This window comes from Xiphophorus hellerii, chromosome 12 (genome assembly GCF_003331165.1).
Source record: "Xiphophorus hellerii strain 12219 chromosome 12, Xiphophorus_hellerii-4.1, whole genome shotgun sequence".
Classification (NCBI taxonomy): domain Eukaryota; kingdom Metazoa; phylum Chordata; class Actinopteri; order Cyprinodontiformes; family Poeciliidae; genus Xiphophorus; species Xiphophorus hellerii.
Window position 1 is genome coordinate 1511697 of NC_045683.1, and position 13071 is coordinate 1524767.

General features: G+C 40.7%; 1 protein-coding gene across 1 annotated transcript in view; it reads left to right on the plus strand.

The window, feature by feature from the left end:
* The window catches only part of prdm6 (PR domain containing 6), a 69450-nt gene extending 56822 nt beyond the window's left edge, over nucleotides 1-12628 (plus strand). Inside the window, exons 8-9 of the mRNA XM_032578907.1 lie at nucleotides 4763-4939; nucleotides 10991-12628. Coding sequence (XP_032434798.1) covers nucleotides 4763-4939; nucleotides 10991-11105 — 292 coding nt within the window. The 3' untranslated portion in view covers nucleotides 11106-12628. The remainder of the gene's footprint in view (nucleotides 1-4762; nucleotides 4940-10990) is intronic.
* Nucleotides 12629-13071: the final 443 nt, after the last annotated feature.

The window sequence follows — 13071 nt, forward strand, 5'->3', positions numbered from 1 at the left end:
TGCTGGATGTTAACGACCGCCGAGCGGTTCAGAGGAGCGCTGCAGACCGAGGTCAAAACAAACACAACAAGCCCGTCTGTCCGTCATTTCTCTTCATATATCTGCTGAGTGCAGCTCAGGGCTGAGAGGAAACGACTGGACTGAAGATCATCCATCGGTCTAAAACGTTTCTAAAAAATATTTCATGTTCCTTCGCAGTTAAACTAAATTCTCATCTCCCTCACAGCTCTGTCTGGGATTCCTCCCATTGAGCTGGATTTCTCTGGTTGAATTTCAACAAATCCTTTTATGCATTTTCATCTAAACACACGAAAGAAAATGCAAAATAACACATTTTAGAGACATGATCATAATACTCCGATACAGTGATATTTTTATCTTAGGTTATTATTCTGCTGCTCTGAAAACCAAACGAGCTTCAGGTTTTAACAAAGCTTCGTTTTCATTAAATCACAATAACAACTAAATAGCGAAAAGCAAACGGCTTCATGGCAGAATATTAACCTGAGTTACACACAGTTAACTCAGTTTGATTTTTACTGCATTCAAGGTTCATATCCTTGAAAATGCTGGAATTTCATTGAGCTGTTTTTAAGGTTTGGGAAGTTTTTTATTTCTGTGCTTGATATTCAAACTAAGTTTTGTAATAAAATGTAAGATTTGATTAAAAACCTGAATGTGGAAAATAAAACCAGATGTTTTCATACACTAGTAAAAAGACACAAACATTTTTCTGTCTGAAGTTAAATCAGATTAAACTTTTCTTGTTTTAGGTTGTTTCTGTTGGCTAATGCTATTTTTTTATATAATTGTGAATTGAAGCTTCTCTTTTTTAGTTAATTTGTGTTGTTTCTGCGGTGCTGGAACAGTTTGAAAACTTTCCCTGTAAACTTTTAAAAAGTTTAAATTTTTCATTTTGCTGAGGAAAAGTGATCAGACGCTGTGACTTTGTTTGTTCTCGGCTGGAAGTCGACTGAATCTGTCCAGAATCATCTGGTTCTCAGTCGTTTGCAGGTTTTCCTATTAACATGAACTAAGAACTTACCGTAGGAATTGTTTAAGTTTTTGAGTTGAGTTTTCTCAGATTAATCTGGATTAGGAAATCTGGGCTTCAGACTCAGAGAACGGCGGTTCTTTCTGCTCTGAAGCTTTTATTCGTTTTTGGTTTATTTCCACAGTTTATCTGTTAAATATCCGTTCTAAAGCTGTTCCAGGATTCATATGTGGTAATTCATTCATTCCAGAACATATTTGCATGTTCTTATGTGTGCAGATATTAACGTGAAGTGTGTGTGTGTGTGTGTGTGTCCTTCACCTCCTCCTCTTTCCACCGTAATAAACAATAACTGGGCATTAATCTCCCGGCCTGCCGCCTTAATAAATAATATCCACACATTCATCAACTTAAACTATTCACAATCAATGCGGCTCTTCATAGAAAACCCACCTAATAAATAGTGGAGCGGCCCGCTGAGGCGTGAACTTATAGACCGGCCGGCTGATAAATGAACCCTCCCCCACACAGAGACGCCTTTTATGTGGAAAACTGCAAGTGAGAATTTTTCGATTTTATATTACACTATTTTACTCTTATTACTGTTAGTGTGTGTGTTTGTCCTGCTGTAGGAGTTTGTGATTTATTAAGGCGGTGAAGATGTTGGTCTATTTGTTTTGTTCTAGTTCTGGGCTGTTTTCCTGCTGCTGAGCTTCTGATGGCGCTTCGCTCCGATTGGTTCCAGAGAATGAATCACTTTATTCTGAAGCGGAGGCGTCTCAACGCTTCGCTTCAGCAGAAGAAACTGTTTGTTTTCATAGGAAAAATGAAACGGATGGATGATCATCTATGGAACAAAAATGTTGCTCTGCATAATTATTCATCACAGATGTTCAACATTCACAAAAACTCCTCTGATCGCTTTATAAATGCACACAAATTATACACTTATTAAAAATTAAACACCTAACTCAATTAGAAGGATTTTAAAATCTAATTTCATCAACATATTTAACACTTAAAATTAAAAACTTGAAAATCTGACCAACAGTTTCAAACTCGACTCGTTTTCCCAGATGGTTGATGGGAAAGTCGAGGCTGTTCAAAACAAAAGATTCAGTTTATGACTATCGACTGAATGACTTTATTTCTGTTACAAATGATATGAACTGTTTAAACTCTGAGTCAATTAGCTGGTGGGAAAATGTTCTTATGCCTCAATGAAACTAAAGTTTCAAGTAGAAGAAAGTCTGTCGGTGTGTTTGTTCTCATTATGACCAGATGAGCTGCTTCTGGTTGAATATATTATTCTGTTTATTAGTGTGGTTATGATAATAATTGCTGTGATACAAGAACAATTAGGCCAGTTATTGATCAGACTGAGGATGATGGATTGAACCTCATTTCATTTCAGTTTCATCTGATTTACATAAACCATCCAGTCAGAGGGAGCTGATGGTTTCTGGGTAAAGAAGTGATTTTATCCTTCAGCGTCTCTGATATAAAGTAAAGTGATGAGTTTCCTCATCAGCTGCTTAATGTGAGCGACTGCAGCTAATCGCCTCTCACCCAGGGATGGACTTCTGTCTGCTGACAGTCTTTACTGATCTTCATCTGTTTCTAAACTGGCTGAGGAAAACATCCTGCAGCTGCTGGAAAACTGGATTTTCTCCGTTTCCCGTCTCTGCAGGCTTCAGCTGTTTATCAGTCAAAAGATTTTCTCCTCTGACTCGGTTCCCATCTCCCCGGTTTTCCCTCCAAAGGCTCAGACTCTGTGGTCCTAAGCTAAGCTAGGCTAGGCTAGGCTAGGCTAGGCTAGGCTAACATGTTCCTCAAGTGAAGGTTAAATAAGCTGAAGTTTGATGGTATCAGGATTTCATCCAAGGTTCTCCCAACAGGACGTCTTCACGTCCAGATTTCATTAAATACTGGTCATCTACATCATGATTTACTTTAATACTTTGAGTTAGGGCTGAAACAATCATTTATTCAAATAATCGTTAAATAATTTAGTTAAATAATTATTTAAATAATTTGCTAAAAGAACAAAACACCCCGGCAGCAAAGACACCAAAACTGTGCAAAATATAAACAATTTGCTTATCAGATGAAAAATCTTCTTTTAGATATTTTCCACTCAGGACTGCTGAGGTGGCAGTTTCAGCTCCACCTGGTTCAAGTTCTGTAAAAAATGAATCTACTTATCATGTTTTTCATCCAATCATGTCGGTTAATTAAAAAATTAACCTGCAGATCAGCCCTACATCGTATTAATATTCAGTTTTCACATGTTGATGTTAGAAATATTTATTTAGCTGCAGATTCATCCTTTATACAAAACATTCACTAAAGAAATGCTGCTATTGCGTTTTAGGCAATATAATGTTTACTTTTAAGTGAATTATTTGTTTATTTGCATATTTTAATGTATTTATAATATCATGTATAATAAACTGCAGCGGTTTAATGAAAGATCTGCAGAATATGGATTTTTTTTATCTAATTACTTCTTCAATCATCAGAATAATGGATTAAAATAATCATTATCCTGCTTGCCCCTCAGTTTAACCTTATTTTAAGGCTCTAACTGTTTTATAAAGCTCACAGTTTCGTTCTGCTCTGCACCTTCATCCAACATTTTCTCATATTTTCTCTTTGTTTTTCTCAACGTGATGATGATTTGCTTTTACTGTTTAATCTCGACTTTAACTGATCCAGATTATGAAACTGGTCCAGATTATGAAACTGGTCCAGATTATGAAACTGATCCAGATTATTAAACAGGTCCAGATTATTAAACTGGTCCAGATTATTAAACTGATCCAGATTATTAAACTGATCCAGATTATTAAACTGGTCCAGATTATTAAACTATGAGAATGAATCAGATTCATCTGTTTACAGGTTTAACAGCAGGACTCTATTAGGACTCATGTAGCCACTGTTTGGTTCTTTGGTTCAATCTGATTTAGTCCCATTTGGGCTGCACACACACACACACACACACACGCACTCCCACACGCCTACACACACACACACACAGTCATTTCTAAAGCTATCTCTTGTTCTGCTGTGGTTCCGTCTCTATCTGTGGCTCCTCTCTCTGTGATAAATGGTCCGGTCAGGATCCGGGCCTGCCGGGTGGATGAGGGTCACGCTGCCATGGCAACCGGAGCGGAGTCCGACTCCCCCTGCCCCGTGTGGGTGGAGGCCATCTTTGTTTCTCAGTGTTGTTACGTCTTTTCTCTTTTGTCCTTTCTGTCTTCGTTATGTAGTTTTTACATCATTTCCTGTTTTTTTCGTTCTTCTTCTGTTTGTTTTTTGCAGCGTATTCTATTGATCTGACTATTTTAATCAATACGTTGAAATGAAAATGAATGTTACAGGATCTGCACAAATGATTCATTCATAAAATACAACTAAAAATGATCAATAAGGAAACTGAACCATTAAAAATATGAAGCATGAAAATGAATTTATTTAAAGTTCACTATTTTTACTTTAAAAACAGATCAAAGTTTTCCTTGTTTTTTTTAGGAAAACATTGAATTACTTGCTTTCAGAAACAAGTATTAGATGAGAAATTAGAGAAAAAAACCTGATTAATTTAAGCAAAACATTGAAAAACCTCAGAGACCAAAGAAACCCAGATTGATTCCAGGAAGGTTCAGGTTCTTAAAGTTCTGCAATTGGTTCTGTTTGGCTTGTAAAAACCTTCATGATTGGTGATTGTTTTAAAATGATTAAAGTGTCTCCTCGCCCCTCCAGGCCGTACCAGTGTGGCCACTGCTCCCAGTCCTTCTCGCAGCCGTCGGAGCTGAGGAACCACGTGGTGACGCACTCCAGCGACCGGCCCTTCAAGTGCGGATACTGCGGCCGCGCCTTCGCCGGCGCCACCACCCTCAACAACCACATCCGGACGCACACCGGAGAGAAGCCGTTCAAGTAAGTAACAGTGAGTACCCTCCGCCCAAACCTCAGCTCCACGCCTCGCTCTCGGTTAAAGCCGTTTCCTGCACTGTGCTCGGTGCGGCGCCCCCACAGGCCAGGAGGGGAACAGGTTGCTCAAAGGGTTTGGTTGGTTTGACTCAGAGCAGAGAGAAAGAACCACAGCAGCTGGAGGTGGAGCAGATGGTGAAGTTTTGGTTCCAGTAGAACCGAGCCTACCGGACCATCAGGAGGAAAAACATCCTGAATGTTTTATATCTGGAAATCACTGAGATCCAAACTGGAATGATGCTAAGAAAAGTGTTTCCATTGTGAAATACTCAAGTTTTGATACGGCTGAAAAACCACCTCACTCTAACTCATCATTGAAAAATGTGGGTTTTTAAAAGCTTGTCGTATTTCCTTTACACAAATTTATTTCTGAAATTCATATTGTGGAAACAGTAAATGGAGTGGCAGCTGTTGAAACGCATCGTATCTCCAGAGGCTGCAGTCGATGCTCCACTGAGGGCCGACACTTTTAGTTGTGTTTCCTTTTCTCAGCTTCCTTTGTCTGGTTCTGATCTGGTGGCGATGCTGTCGGCTCCGAACAACGTGAAAACCCATCCACAGGCGGCTGCGTCCATTGTTACTGCCGTACACAGAGCACAAATTTATTTCATCACATTAAACCACATTATATGTTAAAAACAGAACATCTGATGTTTGTCTTTGGTTGGATCTTTATTAAAAGACAGAAAAAATTTAATTCAGGATTATCTCTCATAAAAACACTAAATGTCTGCAACTCTGAACATCAAAAGCATGAAAATGCATATTAAAGAAAACTAATTCTCCACAAGTACATTCGTATACATCGACACAGCAGCTGAGATTCACAGATTTGTTTTTGTTTTAGCCGTTGTTTCACCAGGGAATTAAAAACTGTAAGATCTGTTCCGTTTATTGCTGTGTGACGTCGCTTTGAGGTCGTTCATGCAGAAGTCTGATTGAGTCGCATTTAACTAGTAGGATGAACGTCCATGCAAAAAAAAAAAAATCAGATTTCAGAAAACAAAAGTCCGAACTGAGCAGGAAGACCTGCTGTGAACGCAGCTCAACCTCAGCAGTTAGCCACGTCGTAATAAATCTTTCCTTTCCTAATCTGCCTCATTTCCATATTTTCCTCTCACTAAAGATGGAAACAATTAGAAGGAGAAGCTCTCTGCTGTCGGCTGTCATCCAATCAGCCGAGGAAGACGACCAGGATTCCCCCGGTGGACAAAGAGGTCGACATGTAGGGAGAGCGAGAGCAAGAAGAGTTAAAGAGAACAGGATTAAAGACTGGAGCAGAGGGGAGATCTGTGGAAAACAATTAACATTCTTAAAAAGCAATTAGTGATGCCGTTCTGTCATTGACGTGAAGAGCATGAGGGCGACGGATGAAATGAATGTCGGAGGAAGTTCGAGGAGGAACAAAAGATCAGGGAGTGAAAAGTGGAGCGACTGAAAGCAAATCAGCGTTCCTAATGAGCCGAACCTGTTCATCAGCACTTCAGAGTCTCTGAAGGCGCGGCCGGGACAAAGACAATCACCGACGGTCGTCACAAATCCTTACTGGATCGATGGCCTGCGAGAGTTATCGCTTTTCAGACGGAGCAGCGGACAAATTAAAGCTGCCACTGTCACTTTGTCAGGAGGAAAACGCTCGACTTTATCTTCCTACGGAGGCAGACGGTCCGAGAAGACGCTTTCACATCCTGACTGCTGGTTTCTGACTTTCTGCTCCAGATTCAGACTTTAAAATGATCTGCAGAACCTCAGACATCACTGAAGGAGACAAGTTTTCAACATAACGTTTCATTTCTTACAAACATTTCTTCCTTAGCCATCTTTTCAGGATAAAATGGTTTCAGTAAAGGCATCTGGGTTCCCAGCCACATAATTTCACTTTCTGCAAAGCACAACAACCAGAGACTTGGGATGTTTTCCTGTCTGATGGTCCAGTAGGATCAGTTCAGTTGGGACAAAACCTTTCCAGCTGCTGTGGTTCTCTTTCACAAACAATGCAAACCCTTTCAGCAACCTGTTCCCCTCCTGGCCTGTGGGGGCGCTGCACCAAGAACCACTGAAGGGAACAACACAAAAACCTCTGAAGACTTTGAGAGCAACTTCCTTCTTCACTGAATGTAAATAAAAAGGGAGTAGCATCAGATTTTATTGTTGTAGGATTTCTCTTTAGTCTTTGGTAAAAAAAATACAACCTCCTGTTAGCACTAAGCTAGCTCATTTGATTTGGTTGTATTTACCCAGAATGCACTGCCTGTAGTCCGGTTCCTGTGTTTGGAGAGGTCTCCAGTCTGTTTGGTGTTCACATATGAACCAGAGTTCATTTCAACAGAACCCAGACTGAGGTTTGGAGGCGGACCTGAGTCCGATTAACGTTCACACATCAACAAAAGAACTTATTGGACTAAAGCGAACTGAACAGGGCCGCAGCAGAACCTGGAGATATAAAAACTGACAAAATGAGACGCTGGTTTCCATCTTTATCCCAGCATACAGTACAGGCTCTGTTTAAACTGAGACGCCACCAAAGCAACACATTGTTCAAAGACAGTGAAACAGTTTTATGATCCAAAACATGTTTCATTTCCTCACATTTAAAGTTACATTAAACACATTTAATCAAACCAGCAGCTTACCTGGCAGGTTAGGAAACAGAACTGACTTCATCTGATTTACCACCAAAAGGAATAACTTGCTTTTCATTCATATTGTTAGTTAAATGGACCAGTTGGGTTTTGGTGGAGATCCAGGGAGTTTTATGGATTCTGTGGGTAAAACCTGAATTCCTCCCTCTGTGCTGCTGAGGCTTCATTCTCTCCTGTCAGGCGGTCAGTTTCCATCAGGCTGTAAATGAACACAATCAGAAGCGGTTTGTCTCATTTTCTACCTGCTGCACAGCGCAGATTAAGATAAGAGGAGATCTTAAACTCCACTGATCCTTAAGGGAAACTGATTAAAGCCTCCTCTGTCAGGCTGTCAGGACAAACGTCTCAACATTATTTTTCCTGCTGCTCAGCAGCAGCCGGTCGATAGGCTGCAGACGGAGCCGCCTGCTTTCGGACCCGCTTTGTTCTGCAGAACCGACTTCATGTTCGTCCTGCTGGATCAAAGCAGCAGCGACAGACGGTGATAAAATCAGACAAATAACCGCAGCAACAAACACCGTAAGGCGAGTTCAGGTAGAGACCATTTTTCACTTTAGGTAAAAATGGTTAGAGTTCAGAACCAGGTGGCGTTTAAACCCTCAGTTCTACTTTATTTAATGTTCATTAACCAGTTCAGCTGTTTATAACCATCAACACAATATTCTCTGTAGTCGATACGTCCTGCACACTGCGCCAGAAACCACAGAACCTCGGTCCAAAAGAACCTCGGTCCAAAAGTTTAACCTGTCAGGCAGAGGAAGTGATGAACAGATGAACTGATTATTTTATGAAATATGTCTGAAAACAGTGGAAGTGAAAACCTGGATCCTTGACGGCGTGTTCACACCAGAGTCTGGACCTTTTCTCCACTCCAGACCCATTTCTGAGCTGGTCTCGGTCCGGTTCTGGTGTGAACACAGACGAGCCTCAATCTGAAACAACTACATGAAACCAGCGTCTGTTTGGACTTCACAGGCCACCGTAGCTGAGCAGCATGGTGACGAGAGCCTTCAGTGTGCAAGCAGGACCTCCATGTTAGTTTCCTCCATGTTTGTTTCCTCCATGTTAGTTTCCTCCATGTTTGTTTCCTCCATGTTAGTTTCCTCCATGTTAGTTTCCTCCATGTTAGTTTCCTCCATGTTAGTTTCCTCCATGTTAGTTTCCTCCATGTTAGTTTCCTCCATGTTAGTTTCCTCCATGTTAGTTTCCTCCATGTTAGTTTCCTCCATGTTTGTTTCCTCCATGTTAGTTTCCTCCATGTTTGTTTCCTCCATGTTTGTTTCCTCCATGGTTCTGCGTTCGGACCCGCCCATATCAAAGCTTTTCTCCCACCTGACTTTGTTACAGTCCAATTGGGAAAAAATCCCATGTGAAGGAAAACAGCAACAAACCCAGAAAATAAAGTCCAGTTTTGTTCTGCGGACAGAAGGACAGAAGGACTTGCTGGTGTGAAAACACTCCAAGTCTCCTTCTGATGGACGATGTTTCTGTGAAGTAACTGAGACTGAAAACATGAATCAAACATTTGAGGATTTTTGGAGGATTTTCCCTGAAGCTGAGCTCTGCTCTTCATCTCCTCCTCCTCTTCCTCCTGTCCATCTAACAGCATGTTAGTCCTGTTTCTGCCCTGTTAGGTCCAATATTTCTGCTCAGCGTTCTCTTTGAACCCCTCCACACACACGCACACACACACACACGCCCACACACCTTGATATCCATTTAAATGCTCCCCCTCCAGCTCAGACTAAAAGCTCTTTCTCTTCTCTGCTGCTATTGAAAGTGACAGTGATGCTGCCTTATCAGGCCGGGATTTATCTGCAAGTGTGTGTGTGTGTGTGTGTGTGTGTGTGTGTGTGTGTGTCTGGGTGCGTTAAAGTGTGTGAGACGGGAATGCCCTCCACGGCCCACTAGATAGATTATTGACAGGTGGAGTGTGAGTGTAATTTGTCGGTCAGGTTGCGAAGATCAGGGCAACAATTACAGTTGCTGCTCCGCTGGGCCTCACACACACTTTGTTCTGTCGCTGGACATTAGAGTTAACCTGGAGGGGTGTGTGTGTGTGTGTGTGTGTGTGTGTGTGTGTGTGTGTGTGTGTGTGTGTGTTGGGGTGTGTTTGCATGTGTTAGCAAAACTAAAGGTTGTATCTCTGCAGTTTAGCAGATCCTCCTGAAAAACAAACTTTTTAATGTTTCAGCCTTTTATTCAAACAAAGTTTCACATTTTCAGCTTTTTGCAGGTTTTAGTTTCCTAGAAAATCCTGTGATGACATCAGGTGTGACATCTGCCTGTCTGTTCTTCCATCACTCTGTGACCTTTAACCTTTTGGGTAATGTCATTAGAGTCTGCTGTTAGCATCTGCTGCTCTGAGAAAAATACAACTTTCTAACGTGGATGAAGCTAGCAGCAGTTAGCTCTGTCACACATCAGATGTTTGGATCTGATACAGCAGCTCTGTTGGTTCTGATTGGATCTTTTTGTTGACTTAGTTCATGACTGTTTGATCTTTTGAGTTGAATCATCTCTGGTTCTGGATGCTGAGGAAGTTCAACCCGTTTCTTTATCCATGGGATCCCCTACTCCAACATCTCTAACTGAACGGTCAGAGGAGACCAGCAGAACTTGGTGTCATGTTACTGTCGTCTCCACTGCCTGGATATCAAACTGTTAGCATGCTAACAGCCTTCAGTCAGAGGCCTCTTACTATTAGTTGCGATACAGACTGCTACAGGAGATTCTTCCACCCATAGCAACTCTTTGATCATGTTTGCATGATAGGAGTTACTTTTAAATTTTCTTTAGGATAAATAAAGTATTTTTAAATTGAGTTGAATATATTTGGTGTTTATCTCTGTTTACATGACAACCAATAATCCGGTTCTTATTTTGTATTTTGTAAACAACATTCCTGTTGTCTTCTGATTCGATCTTTTTCCGTCGTTTTCAGACTTTCTGGACGTATTTTTAACATTTTCCTTCAGATTTTGTCAGATTTACTTTTTAAATAGTTTTCTGACCAGATTTTTATTCTGACCTGTGAAGCAGGTCACTCTGATTGGCCTACAGTGAGTCTGGATCAGCAGACTGATTAATTCTGATTAATTAATTATAAACATTTAAAGCTTCTAATTGAGTTTCATGTTTATCTCGACTTTTTTTCTCCTGATATTAAAGCTGAATGTTTTTAACTGTATGTTTTATTTCTGCTCTTCTAAATGATTTTATTCACTTGTTTAGTTTTATATCAGTGATTATTATTATTGCTGCTGTTTCCAATTTAAAATCTGCTTTAATAAGAAGTGTGAAAGTTAAAGTTTTGCTCTAGTTCCTGTCCTCTTTGTGTCTGTTGGTCCATCAGGTGTGAGCGTTGCGACCGCAGCTTCACGCAGGCGACGCAGCTCAGCCGCCACCAGCGACTCCCCAACGAGTGCAAACCGGTCAACGACAGCACCGAGTCCATCGAGGTGGATTAACCTCTGACCTCTGGCTGCCCGCCGCCTCACCGTCCATCCATCCGTCCACAGTAAGCCGACATGTCCACACCTCAGAGTCTGACACATCCAGACGTCTGCGGCGTTCCCGCTGCGGCGCTCCCGCTGCGGCGCTCCCGGACTCCACCGACGTTCATCCCGTTTACAGAAATCTAAAATCACGGCAGAAATCAGCCGATCCTCTGGTCTGTTTCTGCTGTCGGACTCGTGCAGAAACAGATCCGGGTTCAGAGAAACGGAGTGAAAACCTCGACTCCACCAAACCAAAGATCCGACCGGTCGCAGCGTTCTGGACACGGATATTTACTGGAGACTTCTGGGAATACCAACATGCTTTGTTCCAAAGAAAACCTTCTGAAAAGCCAAATAAAGCGTCTGATTGTCTTCCTGCAGCTTTACCTCCAGGTGACGGACAGAGAGGCTCACCGACCCGTTTACGGTCCAAACCCACAGCAGCGACTGTAGAACCAGAAAAGAGAAAAACATAAATATTCTATTTATCTTCCTGCTCATATCGTGCTGCAAGCACTTTTTATTTTGAAACGTTAATAATTGCAGCTCTAATGTTGATACATGTACAGAGGGATTTCTTATAGAAATGATCCCAGAGTTAATATGAAGCATGACTTCAATCATCTTCACATTTCAGATGTTTCTACTTCCTGTTTCCTGTTTTCTAAATCTCCTCTGAAGGAAACTCGACTCTGAATGTTTTAAAAACTCACCTTTCTTCTTCTCTCAAAGAGTTTATTGATGCACCAAAAGCCTCAGACGTGTAAATAATGATGAAGATCCGTTTTGTGTTGAAGCTCTGAAGGTTAAAGGTCGTTGTGCCTGAGAGTTAAAAAGCTTTAAATCGGCTCCGATCCAAAGAAACACCGAAAATCAGCACAAAGGGATGTTTCACTGAGGACAGGAAACTAACATGTTTAAATTTAATAATAAAAGGTTTGGACAACGTGACCACTAATCATCGATGTCACGGACAGATTCTGGATATTTCAGAATAAATGACTAGAATGAGGGAAAGACGCAGCATTTTATTAAAATGTTGGTTCTACCGGATCTGCCCGGCTGGAGGGATTCCCTCTTCAGAACCCGGCTGATTTAAATCGGTTTGTGTCACCGGGCCGGACTCTGAGCCCTGAGGAACTCCTCCCTCCTGAGTGAAGCATCTCTGTTTTCACGGCGCAGACTGAGCCGATGCTGGATGTGTACAGGTTTTATATGACTCATCAGATCCACTTCCTGTTTGGATCCACTTCCTGTTTGGATCCAGAGGATCTGAAGTCAGTTTGAAAAATCAAACAAATCTGTGATTTCTAAAACTTTCCATGTTTAATATGAACCAAAGATCCAGGTTGAGTTCAGGTTCTGCTTCCCGTTGATCTGATCTCTGCATGAGTTTCCCTCTTTTGGTTTGTTTTTTAACAAACATCATAAATCAAAATAACTTTGATCCGTTGGAAATAAAACTGAGATCTGCTTTTGATTCTGATCTGCAACGTTCTCTGACTTTTTTCCTTCTGTTTTATTTTATTTACAATATTTTCTCTATAAAGAGTTTCTGATCCTAAATGACCAGAACCACAGAAAAAAGCAAAACTAAAACAAAAGGTTCCTGTTGACATTTTAAATGTTCCCTTTTTAAAAACAGAAGTTAAAAAGATGACAAACTAAATCCACCAAAATGTTTTATTTTAATTTCCATTTCAAATCTTTTCACTCGTCTCTTTTCTAGATTACAAGTAATGTTTGTTTGTTATATTTGAACCATTTTAAAAATGTTTCCTCCCCATACATGACAGAAATTGTTGCCATTTTTACTCTGAAAATGCCAAATTTATTAACGTTTATTCATTTAAAGAAAACACAGAAAACAGCGAGGGATTTATTTAGTTTAATATTTACATTTATTTTATTTTGGACGCTAAAATGTTTTAAAGTT